The 15,997-nt window shown below is 49.7% G+C and overlaps 5 protein-coding genes across 5 annotated transcripts; 3 read left to right on the plus strand and 2 right to left on the minus strand.

The window, feature by feature from the left end:
• Positions 1-3,374: 3,374 nt before the first annotated feature.
• On the minus strand, positions 3,375-4,925 carry Z518_06914 (uncharacterized protein; the record flags this gene model as incomplete). Its single annotated transcript, XM_013415044.1, has 1 exon — positions 3,375-4,925. One exon carries the CDS (start codon positions 4,923-4,925, stop codon positions 3,375-3,377), a length of 1,551 nt encoding a protein of 516 aa, XP_013270498.1.
• A 5,015-nt stretch (positions 4,926-9,940) lies between these two features.
• Z518_06915 (histone H4) lies at positions 9,941-10,330 on the minus strand (the record flags this gene model as incomplete). The annotated part of the gene is made up of 2 exons (XM_013415045.1): positions 9,941-10,049; positions 10,104-10,330. 2 exons carry the CDS (start codon positions 10,328-10,330, stop codon positions 9,941-9,943), a joined length of 336 nt encoding a protein of 111 aa, XP_013270499.1.
• Positions 10,331-11,093: 763 nt separating this feature from the next.
• Z518_06916 (histone H3) lies at positions 11,094-11,624 on the plus strand (the record flags this gene model as incomplete). Its single annotated transcript, XM_013415046.1, has 3 exons — positions 11,094-11,130; positions 11,195-11,348; positions 11,405-11,624. The coding sequence occupies 3 exons, from the start codon at positions 11,094-11,096 to the stop codon at positions 11,622-11,624; spliced, it is 411 nt and encodes a 136-aa protein (XP_013270500.1).
• Positions 11,625-12,243: 619 nt separating this feature from the next.
• Positions 12,244-13,153, plus strand: Z518_06917 (uncharacterized protein; the record flags this gene model as incomplete). Its single annotated transcript, XM_013415047.1, has 2 exons — positions 12,244-12,662; positions 12,760-13,153. 2 exons carry the CDS (start codon positions 12,244-12,246, stop codon positions 13,151-13,153), a joined length of 813 nt encoding a protein of 270 aa, XP_013270501.1.
• Positions 13,154-13,591: 438 nt separating this feature from the next.
• On the plus strand, positions 13,592-15,502 carry Z518_06918 (uncharacterized protein; the record flags this gene model as incomplete). The annotated part of the gene is made up of 2 exons (XM_013415048.1): positions 13,592-13,922; positions 13,983-15,502. The coding sequence occupies 2 exons, from the start codon at positions 13,592-13,594 to the stop codon at positions 15,500-15,502; spliced, it is 1,851 nt and encodes a 616-aa protein (XP_013270502.1).
• Between the last annotated feature and the right edge of the window lie 495 nt (positions 15,503-15,997).

Below are 15,997 nucleotides of genomic sequence, written 5' to 3' on the forward strand. Positions count from 1 at the left end.
CATGCTGCAGAATATGATACCAACCCTGAAGGCAAGGCTGACACCCCATATTCACCTCGAGTGGACCCCGAAAATTCCATAGCGAAATAGACCTCCTTTCCAGCCGAAAGGTCACAAAAAGTGTTTTTCCTTTAATCGTCCTGTTAAAGCGGCAACTCCAGTAGAGCTTGGCAATCCCTTTGCAAACCGAACATCGTCCGAATGCACGAAAACTCCGAGAATCAGTTTGCTCTCGTCCCGATTCGAGGAGCTCGGCGATTCATGTTCGGAGAAATTCAAAACCACAATTCCAAATTTCGCAACTTGTGGGACAGAATCGCAAATGCCAGTTTCCACTGGGACTTGTCTCTGCTCAAATAAAACCCTTTTTCTAAATGCTGGTACGATGCGTTTGCAGAAGCGATGCATCAAAGTTGAACACAACTTAATCCTTTTAGGGCTTGAAGTGAGGCTGTCGCCGATGTTCCGGAAGTTTCCGGACGCAAAGATGCAAGTTTGATTTTTCTCCCTCATCATCTTCTCAATGTGCACAGGCCTACATACATAGTATGACTATTTAGGTTTTCTCGACTGGGGCCTTAGGCCAGCCTTGCGAGCTTGCGATCAGTTCAGAAGATAATCCGACGATAAAACCTTTCATCGGCCTTCACCAACCAAGCAGACTCGGCTCGCGACCTCCTGATAATCTTTTTTGTCCTGTCGCAATTCATACTCACCGCACATGACTGTGTACTGGGCTACTAACCGAACTACACGTAGAGAGTCCTCAGAAATCAAACTTTGTTCAGCAACCGGTCACCCATCAGGACTTTCAATCTAAGTGGCTTCCACCTGAGACGCCCTTTTCAACTGGCACTTTCGCAAGCAAAGGTCAATATCTTTTCTCGAATCCCCTCAACGCAATCGAGTACTCTTTTCAACAGTATAGATGCCGAGTCAGTTTTCCGTGCCAGCAAGACATTGGATCATTTTTATGTTTCGAACTCAGCAAGCCAATCAGAGAAAGACTCAATTGGCAAATCCATGTACGGATTTGGCGTCACTGCTGACGTTTGAAAAGCAAGGATGGGGTTACTAGTTTTGGTAGCCCAGTACACTGTTGGCCCGTCATTGTGTAACCTTTTTCCTGCAATAACGGAGGAATATCAGTCATTTAGTGAAAACTACGGGAAACCACGAAAAACTTCCAGGACTCATGACAGGAAATAGCAGCTGCGGATACCATTCTACGAACCAACCCTTTAGCAGCGAACCTGAGTCGATCCCCAGTTAGCCCATCTGGGTACGTTCTGCTCTCTGTCCTCCCCCCCCCAAAAAGTGAAAGAGCTTCCTGATAGACAGCTTTGGTCTTCGGATCATCATCATGACGCCTTCAGTGGAAAAGAAAAAGAAAACTGTTTTCCGTGTCGACACTGTCGCTTTCACAGAAATATTGGTGGCGTGCACCCTATCTCGCGAAATCTGACACTGGCACTAGCAACTGGTATATATCAGTACCTCCTATCCAGAATGAAGGGGAAATGCAACTTCGACCAAAAAAACAAGCGTGGAACAAACTTTCCTATTTCGGTTTAGTTACTAGTCGGCCATGTGGTCCAATGTCGTCGCCTTCTCGCCACACAGCGTTCCCTTCTCATGTTTGATCTGTGTACAGTAAATTCTCAACAATGAACAAATGTCGAGAATCGTGGTTTTTGGGACTTGCCACAATAGTACGCTCCCTAGTTCAACTTGTGAAGGTCCCTCTCAGCAGAAGTGACATGATTGACAAAAGCGGAGGAGAATTTTCGCTCCCAGATACGATGACCTTTCGATGCGAGTCCACGACCCCCCGTCGACGCAATGCCTTGATCTCATAATGACCTATTAGCGGTGTACTGTGGGCCTGGCAACAGTGACAGGCCCGGTCCACTATATGCCCGCATCTAACACTGCCTTTTTCTCCATGGAAAACATCAGGGTTGATTTTGGTCAACTTATAGTCAGCTTCTACCTGTTTGCTCACCGCTATGCATTGTCCATAATTGAGGCTTCAAAGCTTTTGCGCTGAGCAGCAAAGCCCTCTGCAAGTCAACCAGGTTTTCCCAATCAAGCAATTCGGTTAGATCCGGGGCCGCATGATGATGTCATCAACGCTCATGGGGATACTTCGAGGCTAAATCGATATAGCAACTATTGTTGTGGCCTACAACGACCTGGACTTCTCAGTCACTAGCAATCTATCGTTTTATTATTCCATGTCCGTGACCACAAACCGCATCGCAGCAACCGAGAAATCCTAGTTTGGTAATGCCCAGGCCTACTCTTCCGATTTTTCGGAGACGAGCCAATAGCGGCACTCTTGAAAACAGCGTGACGGACTCCGGATTCGGTCGGGGTTCGAGCTCAATTTTAAGTTTCTCAATGTTGATGCCAGTAACCACTGGCTGGCGCTGGAGGCCACTCAATGTTCGGGGATGTTCGAACGTAGACGGAAAACAAATGGTGACCGAACAGCAGTGGTATGCACGAATACCGACGGCCGACAGCCTACGACGTCATGTCATTCCCAAAATGTTTCCCTGTGCAATTCCCTCCGGGGCCAAGTGAGGGAACTAGAAAAAATTCAATTGCGCAAAATTTGGGGCCCGCCAGTAAGGAAAATTTCCAGACGTTACCAGACAAAAGAAAAGGAAGCCAGGAATGTAACAGTAGCCAGGAGTGTGTAGATCTGATGTTGAAATCCAATGAATCATACATTTTGTTCACTCTTCCCCGAGGGGTGCAATCCTATCCAATTATCATCCACCCATACGACCAAGTATTTACAGACTCCAAAAAAGAACAACGTGTTGTGTTGGTACAGTCTATCGGTAAATGCCTGGTGCGGTGCTTTTTGGATCTCCAAATCCTCTCTCATGAAAAGGAAAAAACAATTTTCTGTAACCAATTTGTCCAATCCCCTGTGCCTGTATCTTCAATCCCATTTCCTGCGCCATGCTCCAATCCGATTGGGAAAAGCATTTATCAAATCACATGCTTTGACTATGCGTCTCTGGGCGTTCATGTCGTCATCGTCATCGCTGAGCTGAACCACAGGAAAACCAACGAGAAGAATCTCAACGCCCCCCTCTTTTTGTCAATCATCCCAATCAACAAAAAGCAAAATTCCCGTCGCATAGTCATACATTCTTCGTGGCTCTCCTGGCCTAGCTAGACATGGGAACAACTTAAAAAAAAATTGGAAAAGAAAAAATACCATGCCATTGTAGGAGCGTTTTTGGTTTTTTTTTTCTTTTTCTTTTTTTTTTTTTTCCCCCCCCCCTTTCTGCGCAAATTCGCTCATTCCGCGTTGGTTGGCTAAGTCGCGTGACGATATGCGCCTAGACAGCGCTTCACTTCTGACTCTTGCGCTTTTGCTTGCCAACCCAATCAACATCAGGATGAACAACGCGCATATGTCTTGTCAGCGCATCGTTACGTGAGAAGGTTTTCTCTTCCGTACACAGGTGGCATCGCACCTTCTGTTTTCGGGAATTGTGGATGGTGTCCTCATGTCGAGTCAAATCATATGGCCGAGAGAAGATCGAGTTGCAAGGCTTGCCCGTACTAGGATTAATGCGATCGCATCGATGTGGGCCAGCCTGAGAATTCCGCAAGGCCAGGTTCGGTGATGATGACGACGAGGGTGATGTCTGCCTGTGACCTTCCCGCTTGTGCTTCTGAAGTTTGGCCGGCGTGTCAAATCGCAAGTGGCAACCGTGGTAGGTGCATGAGTAAGTCCCCGAGTCAGATGATGTGTCGACGGGGCGTTGTCCTGACTGTTGTGGCGCAGCTGGCGCTTGAGATCTAGGCCTTTGAAGCGATTGCTGACTAGAAGGTTCGGATGATCCTTCCTCCGCTGTTGATTCCATTGATAGCATGTGCGCCGGGAAGTCGGGAGTGGGTTGATTTGACTGGCTGACGAATGGATACTGTTGAGAGATTTGCATCGACGGGTCGCTCGCCGCCATGTTGGGAGTGTAGAAGTTGGAAAGATTCGATGGCGTTCTCCGGTTGCCGAACATGGACCGAGACTGATCAGCCCCAAACAATGGTGTTGCCTGTTCGTCGATGTCATGCTCATCCAGCATCAACTCTTTGGGCGATATCGACGTGCGCTGTTTCTGAAGAGTCGCCGGGGGTGGTGGTCGTTGTGTTTTGGCCGGCACATTGTAAGGCGAGTTTTGTTGGAATGGCGATTTGTCGCGCGGATTCGATGTCGGTGAATCGGTTCGCAAATGATCTTGTTGGGCCGCCTGAAGTCGGTCCGCCATCATGTTTGGTCGGTGAGAGGCCACCGTCATTCTTTGCATATTCTGTTGAGGATAGGCCATGCCGGTAGGGAAATGCTGGTCTGGAAAGACATCTTGGAGCGACTGTTGGTATGCGGCGGTAGGATATCCTGAATCGAATTGTGAGTAGTCGAACATTTCGTCGTCGCTCATGATTGCTATCTCACCATAAATGTTCTTGTCATCGAACTCCGGCTCGCAACTTGTATGCGGTGTCGCGGGTGAATTGTGACTCATCGTCGACACTGATTGCGGCGCCGACAACGTGTATGGCGTACGTTCGTCGGTGCCTGATGATTGGATCCTTCTCATATCGACGGCGCCAAAGGTGTGTGGGTACATCATGGCAGATTCTGACTTGGCAGTATGGGGAGTTTGGGTATAGTCAAAGTCGTAGGAAGGCGGAAAACTCGAGTCAGATGTGGCGACGATGTGTGGGTATATAGTGTTCTGGTTGAGAGGCGACGGCGGCCCAACCGACGTGACCGACGACCCTGACGAGTCTCTCTTATGAAACCTTTGGTCTTGGAAGTTCTTTGGCAATGCGCTCAAGTATCCTCCTGAATGGTATGCGTCGTTCCACCCTCCTACCAGCGCACTCTGGGCCAACATGGAGGGTTGTGACGTCGTAGAGGTCGGAGCAGGGGTCGGACTGGAGTGTTGAATGCGGACGGACGGACTGAGTGACGGTGTTGTCGATGTTGTTTGCATCAAGAGTGTGTAGTGGTATGAAGGAGGCGAAAAAATGAATTTAAATCAAAGTAGGATATAATATCCGTTGTGTAAATCTTCAGGTGCGTTGATTGATTGAAGATTGGTAATGCACGATGGAGAGGACTCGGTTGAGGATGTGTATACGTGGACTCGGAGAAGTGGGAAACGTAGGGCAGGACTGGAAGGATCGGGTGGCAAATGTATATACGCGAGAGAGTAATTTTGAATATTTCCGGCCACAGTCGGGCTGACGAAAGACCGAAGTCGAAGAGGATAGAAAGATTGTTGAGCAGGTGATCTGATTCAAGAGCAGTGTACGGAGGTATCGGCGATGTGGGAGTGGGAGCGACCAAATATGGGCTTTTCTGGGAGAATGGAAATAAGAAATTTTTTTTTTAAACCTTCTCCTAAGGCGGCGTTGCAAAACGGAAAGAGAGGTGTGTGTGTTCGGGATATGGTTGCGTTGAATAATAGAAGTTTGTGTTGAGAAGATTCGGCCGGAACGAGCGCCGCAGGGAAAAATGATCCAGAGGGGACGAAGGTGAGCGAGCGTCGCAGCAGGGTGCAGGCTTTGCGGGCTGCAAGTGACGTATTTGATGACATGGGTGTCTCCCCCCCCTCCATTGCGAGGTTTTTCTCGGCAAATACATTCGAAAAAGAACGTTCTGACCTGACAGACGTGCAGGTATGCGGTTAATACCCAGCTGGGCGCTAACAGGTCTAGTTGCTCCTAATAGTTAGTCCCGAGCCCCCTTTCCAGGCAGCGTGTTAATTTGCTGCGGTCAGGACTCAACCCCAATGCCTGCTGGGTTGCGCTCAACAAGGATTGCTAGGGTTACACCTGCCCTAAAAAGTGATATGGGATACTTGTATGTCAAATGCCGCTCTGGATCCGATCCAGGAGTGCAGCATGACTCGACTTTACACAGCAGAAACGTGTATAACTGAGAACTCGGCAGCCTCCAGCAGTAAACGTCAAGGAAAAGACTATTCGGCCGGCGGCACCGTGAGAAGAGTCGAAGTCGTGTCACAGCGTCCGTATCATACCAATAGGTCCGAACAAGGCCCCGTCATTTTCGTCCAGCTTCATCCATCTCTTGGCAATTTGGGCCGCCGTCCAACCACAGGCTCGATGTCTCTGTGGCTGTGCGGTCCGCGCGGCCAATGATCGGCGTTTCTGCTGACGACCATCCGAGGACTCCCGAGAATGTTCTGCGTGGATGCTCTCGCTTCAACACACCCTTTGTATCCGTTACTTACGTTATCCAGATTGACCACCATCTCCAAGGGTTGAACTCATCATCGTCAAATGGGTTGCCAGAAGAGATCGGTCACGCGGTCGCACATCAGCTGAGTGAGTGACGGAGTTGGGTGACTTGAGTAACTTTGGGACAGGTGAATCAAAGTTGACTGGGCGAGCTGGTTCCTCGCATAGATGCACGGCCCCGTGCTGATCTCCACGTAGCCTCGTGGTAGCTGGTACATCTGAATGGTAAAGTTTCTTCTCCGCCGGCTGGGTCCATTTGTCTACATTTGCCAGATTCAGCTGTTGCCGCCAGGATCGGCAACCCTCTCGTATAGATTGTGATTCATCTGGGCCATTCGCGGCCTGTGATTGAGACATGGTCTAAGACCAGTGACAAGTCAAAGTGTTCAGCGGTGGTTTCAATTCAAGGCGGAATCTTTCCCGGCTCCACGCTCGAAGCGCCATTTTCTTTCTAGACTTTCGAATTTTTCGTCTAGATGCAGGAACCTGCCGAGCTGCCGTTGCATCCCACCCTAGCATCCTGGCCGCTTTAGGGCTGTTGGCTGTAAGGCTGGGACCCAACTAGACCACCCTTGCAGCGGTCCAGAAGCCGGGCCTGCAGCTGACGAAAAACTTTGTTGGCTGATCAGGGTGGAGCTGATTGGAGAGCAGAGGAGACCGGAACGTAACCCGGTTGTCCTCGGGGGCCCCCGCTGATCTGGAATCTCGAGAATTTACCCGGGAAGGTTAACTGGGATAGGAAGGCAGATGCCCAATATTTAGTGGAGACCACATAAGGAAGGAATTGAGAAACAATCTGATATCCCCCAAAACAGACTTTTTCGTTGCTCTCGGAAATTGGTGCCATGCAAAGCCACGATTGTTTCCTTCGTGCAAGTTTGACTACCGAGCCTAGCAGTGCCTCCGTACCGGTTGATCATAGGAAAATCCCAAGTGGTTGCCGCCAGCACACACTCAGCTTGATGGGTTCCCATAAGGTCTGCAATAGTGCATCGCCACAGGTAGAAGAGAAGAGAGGTTTTCCGCTGTCCGCTGCACAACTAGCATCTGGGGAACGCTTCAATTCCGTGGCACGCCATCAATTGTACTCTGGTTACGGGGCACTTCGGTTTCCGCTTTCCGGTCCTTTTGGTGACAGAATCAAGCTGAGTTTCGGAAATGCGGCACCAGGGATTCTCGCTTGTGGCTTGTCACACCCTCGCCATGTGGTCGACCAACCCCCGCATTATTCATTCTTGTGGAACTTGGTCTGTATCCCTTCATGGAAGCCCAATTCCACCAGTTGACCGTACTTTAGGTAAAGGCATACCCATCCAGGAAAGTCCTTCCGGCTTCCAGAGCCTCGTGTAGCTGTGCTTGACATATTGCAATCGCAATAAGTTGACCGCATGTCGCTTCCATTGGTACATGATTGCATGAAATTCTTAGGTCACTTCCATGCGATTGGCCACCTCTAGAGAAGACCAACTTGTGGAAGCGGAAACGCGAAAACTACTAAAATCTTGTGCCGTGCGTGTGGTTCGTTTCCGATGTAAGAATTGCTGCAAGCTGGCGCTCAACATACGGTGTGTCCCCCGCCACGGCAGTTCGCTTGTGGAATTCGGGAGAGCTGGATTTGATCTGTTACGAGGTGGTTCTTTCGTGTGCAAAGCTACTTCCATGGTGAAAACGGTTCCCTCAGCATTGGTCGATCAAGCCATAAGTAATGGTCCAAATAATCGATGCTGACTTCTCCCTGTTTCCAGAAGCCATTGCATCTACGGGGGTGCCGAAACGATCTGAGCTCGCGACATTGGCTGCATCCGTCAATGGTGATAAAATCGGCTTGTAAGTAACGGGTATCGCATATCTCGGCCTATGGGAGGCAGTACTTTACAACGTGGAGTTGTATGTCTGTGGGATGTGCTGTTTGCTTCACTCGAAAAAAAATTTTTGGCTGAGTTGAAGGCTGCCCGCCAAGAATTTTTTTTTTAAAAAAAAAATTCGGCCCAAAGCACAAATGCCCATCCAATCTGCAAACAACGACCAAGCTTGCTTAGAGGGGGACTTGCTAGACACATGTAGAGACCCCAAATGGCTCGCATTCGCCACACTGTCGCACAATTCGCTAGAATGTTTCATTTCGCCAACGAGATCAGCGAGTCGGGCGCGCAGGGCTCGCACTGCCCAAGTCGGCTATTGGCATGGCTGCATAGGCTGAAATCCCCTTTTTATCCGCGAGCCTGATATGAACGAGCCTTACACTCCCCGGGAAAACCCCCTTTTTGCCGACCAAGAGTTAGGCCAGGAGATGATGTTCCATTCTCGCTCACACATTTTTACAGCTACACAAGCCTCGCATGTTGGAGAGCTCTTTCCTGGAAGCTGAGTGTGACAATTACCCAATTGGCAGTAACGAACGTCGCAAGGTGGTGGCAAGATTGACCTTCGATGCAAGAAGCAATTCAGTCTTCGTCACCCCTGACAGGGGCCAAATGCATGGTTTATCAGCATTCAGAACATTTGGACCTGGCAATTGTCGCCGACAAGAACTCTTCAATGCACAGGTTGTGGCTCGACATTACAATGTTTTCCCACAGCAAGAATAGATGCGCTGGACGTGCCTGACCATAGCATGCCCCCCATGTCGATGAGCGGAACTCTTGAGCAACGCATACTCCCTCGTGCCCAATGAGTGCTACTCCTACCCCCTGAATTCAGCATCCGAGAGACCATGGAAGTCCAAAAGCTGAGAGCGAAAGTTCGAGTGAAGGGGGAGAATTTGTGTCTTGGGCCACCACTCTGAATGCAGCAAAATCGTATCCGCCAATTGCGAGAGAAATAAGGATTGAAAATGGAGATTGCAGACTCGAACCAAGATCGATCATCTCGAAGCATCTGGACTTTACTGACCTGCCAGGCGGACTTGACGTGAATTGATTTGCGCGCGATATTTCTAAATCGCTTGCCGATCCATCTTTGAAAGATTGACACGCTTTTCTCCCACCCCCAAAGCCTTGATTGACGCATATAGCTCACCGACACATTGAATTCACGAGGACTCAGGCTATGTGCGTTCCCATATCAAGCACTGATGATACTATTCGTTCCTGCCAACCAGCGAAGGAACCTTGAACGCAAACAATGACTTCGGTCATCCCGCAAAGGCCCTTCAACGGCAGAATTGACTCATGCTCTAAACCATGATAACCTCGCCCTGCTTTCCAACCCGCACGAGAACCACTGCAATGTTCTTCAAGCCCTCACCTAAAGGGTCATCGAAAAGGACTTTACGATCCTAACCAATGTTTACATCCGAACTCACAAGCAAATGGAGTCATCGACACCCATACCACAAATAGAAGTTTCCTTTGAAATGTTATTTCATGACGGCTGATGCATATTTTTATGGCTCAGCCCATCTGTGAACGCCTACCAGGCTGTTCATCGTGCCTATATGATACATCAAGGCGCCTTGTGATTTGCCATCCCATCGTAACCATGACCCTACAACCCCATTGAGAACCCATTTGCGTACCTAACCACTCCGAACTCAAAGCCAAAATTAGGCAGTCATGTCATGGACGATGGCAAACATAACATGCCAGGACAATGTCATGATCTAAGTGAGTGAAAAAGCATTTTAACCACCAAAACCTAGACATAGTTAGCAAAGCAAGGTGGTGGAGAAACATGGATACGAACCGTAGAGAGTGCGGCCTTGTCTCTTGAGAGCATAGACAACATCGAGAGAAGTGACAGTCTTCCGCTTGGCGCTGAACCAAGAGTCAGCACATGGCACTCAAGTCGGTAGACAATATTGGACTTACTGTTCAGTGTATGTGACGGCATCACGAATGACACCTTCAAGGAAGGTCTTCAAGACACCACGGGTCTCCTCATAGATCATGGCAGAGATACGCTTGACACCACCACGACGGGCGAGACGTCGAATAGCAGGCTTGGTGATACCTTGGATGTTGTCGCGCAAGATCTTCCGATGACGCTTAGCGCCGCCCTTGCCGAGGCCCTTGCCACCTTTGCCACGTCCAGTCATTTTGATTTGAAAAGCTGAAGGTGTGTGAAGAGAAGTATTGGAATATGTGTAGATGCGGAGAGTTCGTTGGATGTTTTGGATAGAGGGGAGAAAGAAGACCTTGATTGGGAAGCGCGGCGGGGACAGACTTATGCACCCCGGCAGTACCTCCCAGATCAACCTGCACACACCAGATCACAGCCAATCAGAATTTAGCACCGTCAACCACCAACGCTGCCTGCCGCGTCACTGATTTACTGATCTCTCGACCACCACGCATCGTCCAAAGTGATCCTGCACGCAGAAAAGACAAGTGATTCATGCGATCATTTGCACGGTAATTTTATCAATTATTGCGCGGTGCAGACACCATGTGCTGGGTTGGATCGCGTCGCAGGCGCCCGAGACAGATCTTGAGGTGGTACGCCAAGCCGTGGGATCAGGAGCCAATTTGGGCAGCATGGGGGATCACAGCCAAAAGTGCCGCCAAAAGAAGCCCAAACACGGATCATTTCAAGCAGGCCTGATCTGGGTCAGTGTTTTGCAAAAAAATCAACACAACTGCCTGCGCCAATACAGTCACTTGTGTAATCTGCAAGTCTGGATCACGCCAAGCCCACGCCCTCGCTCCCTTCCGGCTACAAATACCTCCTCGTCCCGCCCAGTTCCGCCAGTTGGCTTTCTTCCTTGTCAGCCTCACTTATCATCTCTAATCTCTTCATTCTTCAGCAACTTCATCACACTCTACCACATCTTCGAATTTTCATCGATCAAACCATCAACCATGGCTCGTACCAAGCAAACTGCTCGTAAATCCACTGGTAAGGATTGCTCTTGTCCTCATCGTCGCCTTTGGTGGTCATCGTCGCTGACTTCCACTCCCAGGTGGCAAGGCCCCAAGAAAGCAGCTCGCCTCCAAGGCAGCTCGCAAGTCCGCACCAAGCACTGGAGGTGTCAAGAAGCCTCATCGCTACAAGCCTGGTACTGTCGCTCTTCGTGAGATTCGTCGTTACCAGAAGTCGACTGAGTTGCTCATCCGGTCGGTCATACCAACCTTATTTCTACTGCCTGAATCTCAGCTAACGGTCCCAACAGCAAGCTTCCCTTCCAGCGTCTCGTCCGTGAGATTGCCCAAGACTTCAAGTCTGACCTTCGCTTCCAATCCTCTGCCATCGGCGCTCTTCAAGAGTCAGTTGAGGCCTACCTTGTCTCCCTCTTTGAGGATACCAACTTGTGCGCTATCCATGCCAAGCGTGTCACCATTCAATCCAAGGACATCCAGCTTGCTCGTCGTCTCCGCGGTGAACGATCTTAGATGACTTGAACACCGGCTTCACTCCAAATTACTGTGGGTCAATCATGAGGAAGTTGGTCATGATGGGTATGGAGGTTTTCATGAGTTGCACCGGCGAAACGGGAATGAATCATATGGCTTGTATTAAACAAATCAATCATGGGGTTATGGGAGCTTTTTCGGCGTTCCTGCTTGTACATCAGCAGTAGTACCCCACGTCATGCAGACATGACATGGACAGCAGAGAATGCGCTGAGATCAGATAGACGTTGAATACCATCATGTCAAACACGAAAGCTCTACAATGTTTTCTGAGTCCTGTGTCATGCTGGGCTTGAAACCGTAGCAAGATTCTGGCCGAGTCATCGGGTGTGTGCTGTCGCCGCTTCAGGGTGAGTCATATGTTTGGCAGTGGCTTAGGGATGCAGTGAGAGAAGTTCGCAGGGGGATAATCTAGGGGGGTAGGGTGCCTAAGGGGCGTTATCGGGCATGGGACCTGCAGCCGAATTCGGCAAACAGTTTTGCGGAAAACCCTCCAGCCTCCAATGGGTTCCGATATGTGGACCAGACTTACGGAGAGAAAGATGCCTTTAATAGAGGCGCAGAAAACTTGAGTCAACAACATGGCACTGAACTGATAATGATTCCTTTGCAGCGAGCGTCGTTCATATTTGGTGCCAGAAGTCCTTGGGTACGAGTGTCCCGGCCTCGATCTCAACATGCCCCGAGAAACTCCTCAAATTCGACTGCGCGCAAAGATTCGTCAAATCCTCCTCCACACCCGCCAAACGAAGTGACCATCCAAAGTGCAAAGAATGAACCGCTCGACGTTCCTATCCAACTGTGGTACCATCGACTGGGCCCGGTGTCTACATTCTTCAATTGGTTCCATCGCACGCAAGTGAAAAGACCATACACTGTACAGCTATGTACGACTCTGACGACCTATTTGTGTGGTGATCTGCTGGCGCAGGATATTGGAGGAGAACTGTATGATCCTACGAGAACATTGAGAATGTTGACGATCGGTGCGATAGCCGCAATTCCTGGATACAAATGGTATGTGTTGGATGCAAAATTGGGACTGGATGCACCCCCCCCCCCTTCCCTGTTAGAAACAAGTACAGAAAAGTTCAGTTCCTGATGGGAAGAGCAGGTTCCTATTCCTAGGCCAAAACTTCAATTTCTCGTCGAAGTTCGCGTCTATCGTTACCAAAGTCCTAGTAAATCAAGCAGTTTTTGCGCCAGTGTTCAATACCTACTTCTTCGGCATGCAAGCACTCTTGACTGGAGAACCGATATTGGGTGTGATTGCACGAGTCAAAGCCGCTGTGCCTGTGAGCGTCGTCAACTCACTCAAATTGTGGCCGGCAGTCACCGCATTCAGCTTTTGGTTTATCATGCCGCAGTACAGATTCATGTTTTCGGGCATTTTTGCCGTCGCGTGGCAGGCATACTTGAGCTATCTTAATAGGAAAGAAGAGAAAATCGAATTGGCTACAGACACTATGAGCAGACCTGTCGTTCCAGAAAGCACAGTGGTAAAATGAGGACGGACGGCTCTCAAAACAGTTGGCTTGCTTTGGCGAGGGTGTCCATCACATAGAACAAGGGAAAAGAAAGGATGGATGGCGCAGATTCTGAGAGAGCGCTCTTGGGCGATCGAGGATGGGCAAAATGGCAATGCCCAATAGACAGACAGGTTTTGGGATGTAGATGACCTAGGGATTGCCAAGTGTAGACATAAATATCTAGAATGTAGACAAAGTATTGGATATGCTTCCTGCCTTGGCTGTTTTGCATTCTCTCCCTCCGTCCACCCGCGACGCGTTCTAGAGTGAAAATCAGGCAGAACTCCACAATTGGGACTTTACCTCAGGCGTGGAAGTCGGTGTTATGTCGTGGGTGATTTATTTCCCAAGTGAAGCCGAGCATGAAGTTGATCATCGGTCGAGAATCCTTCTAGCTGGAGTGAGTGTGTGTTGACAATGGTGATGTCGAACATCCTGGATCAACCACCAAATCAAGAGACGCACATGCAAGTGGACACAATTGAGTCTAAGAGAGCGCAAGAGAACGAGGATGAATACAGTGACTTTGCAGAGGATCCTGAGGAACTCAAGATAATTGACCGACTACTTCTCGAAGCAGCCGCGAAGGGTCAACACGCGGCATTGGTGGTCACAGACATCGAGGATTATGAAGCACCGCGAGGCGTTCGTTTGCCTCAGGTACCTGGTCTTGCAGCGACGCGCCAATGGGTCGATCAACCTCAATCTTCAGAGTCACACGGCAATCAGAACGTACGCGACCAGAGTGGTGAGTGATATGCCAGAAATTCCGTCACCCTGTCTCGCTGACAAGCTGACCAGCGATTAGCCGAAGCGAGAAGGACTAACGGCAATGGAAACGATCTCAAGACGGAATGCGAAGAAACGCCGGCAGCAGTCGAACGAGATGCGCCCTCATCTGAACCTGATACTCGATCCCCACTTGAACGGTTCAGACAACCACCGAAGAAGCCACTTTCTGTCACCGATCTGATCTCCCCTGCCTGGTGCGAATTGCAATACCTCTACGTTTTGAGCAAACATGGGCGCAAGAGAAGGACTCCTGCCATGAAACAAGGAAGTGCTATCCACCAAGCTCTCGAAGATGAAGTCCATGTGACCGTCCCTGTGGCCATCACGAAGAAAGAAGACATCTGGGGACTACGGATATGGAATATAATCCAAGGCTTGAGAACACTTCGAGAGACAGGCAGGACGCGAGAACTAGGCATCTGGGGATCAATCGGAGGGGAGCTGGTCAACGGCGTCATTGATGAGCTCAGCTATGATTGTCCAGATCCCAAACTCGAAGAGCAGAGTCTGAAGCTCTTGTTCCAACCGGAGTCTGAGCCTCCACTACCGGAATATCAGGCGAGTATACGAGACTATCTTGTTACCAGCGAGACCAAAGAAGTCGGTCAATCGATCGAAGATGTGCTGGGAAATAATCATTTCAAGGCCAGTGCATCACGAGGGAGCAAGGGGCCAAAGGATGATAGGAGAATCTACATCACAGACGTGAAGACACGAGGAACTTCGACGTTGCCCTCTGGCTCCAGCATTCGTCCGACAATTGTCCAGCTCCATCTCTACCATCACATGCTCGAGAACCTGGCGCAAGGGAACTTCTCTCTCGCTCAACTGGCTACGCGCTACGATTTCAACGTCCAAGAAACATTCTCTGATGCCTTCATAGTGCAGATCGGGAGTCTCAATCGAGAAGCCTTCGAGTTGACTACCTCACAGCAGAGTGAGCCTGTCGACGGTGTTATCGAGAACGAGGATATCGTGCCCTCGACCCAGGATTCAATGGACATCTTGCTCCAGCACAACAACCTAGCCTCGCTCTGGGAGTTCATGCTAGAGCAGTTCAGAGTGACGTTCAAAGTTCCCTCCGTCTCAGGTTCAATTCTCAATCCAAACTCCAACCCAGACTCACAGAATGCGGACATACCTTCCTCGACTCCTAAATCACTTTCGCAACTCTCCACACCGCCATCCTTCCCAACCCGCCTTTCACCCCTACTTACCGCACGGTACATCTCGACAAATTACACGACACGTTCAGATTCCGACCAGTCGCACATACTGGGCAGCAAATCCGTCATCTTCAACCCGTCATTCTTGAAATCGTACCTCTACGACGCATTGGCGCTCTGGCGTGGTGAGCGCGAACCCAAAGGCGTCGAGGCCCACGATGCCTGGAAATGTCGCGTCTGCGAATTCCGCGATACATGTTCCTGGGTCCTCGAAAGGGATGAACTCGCTGTTCGTCAAGCGGAGGAGCGGAGGAAGAACAGGGAGACTAATGGCGAGAATCAAGGTGCTGGCAAGAGGAGTCGCGTTTAGTAGATTTGGAATTCTTCTTGCCGACCTGACGGTGGATCGAAGCCATGAGTTCAGAAGGGGCCCTGATGTACCACCAGTGATATGCCATTTCCCGTTGCTAAGGGAAGGTTGGCGTGAACCCATACTTTGAATGACAAGTGGGTAAGGCATATTGAATTTCAGCATAGACCATGCAAGCTTGGTCATCTTAGAGCCAGGAATAGAATCAACAACTGTTTTCACGCCCTCAGCACGATTTCGACGCATCATGTGAAAATATCCTCGAAGCTGGGCCACGTATCTCCCTTTTGCTGGAGAAGTTTTTACAAGAAGTGAAGACTTTCAACTCGACAATTCAGTCGTTCATATGGCTGCTATAGTGTGAATCTAACGCCTCCCTTTGACACTGGCTGCTATAGGATGAAGAAAACAAAGGCTTTCGGTGGGATCCCTCTTCTTTCTGATCCGTTTTCCTCGAGAGAAAAAACAACAACAACAACAGCAATAATACCCCCT

Source organism: Rhinocladiella mackenziei (genome assembly GCF_000835555.1).
Source record: "Rhinocladiella mackenziei CBS 650.93 unplaced genomic scaffold supercont1.5, whole genome shotgun sequence".
Taxonomy (NCBI): domain Eukaryota; kingdom Fungi; phylum Ascomycota; class Eurotiomycetes; order Chaetothyriales; family Herpotrichiellaceae; genus Rhinocladiella; species Rhinocladiella mackenziei.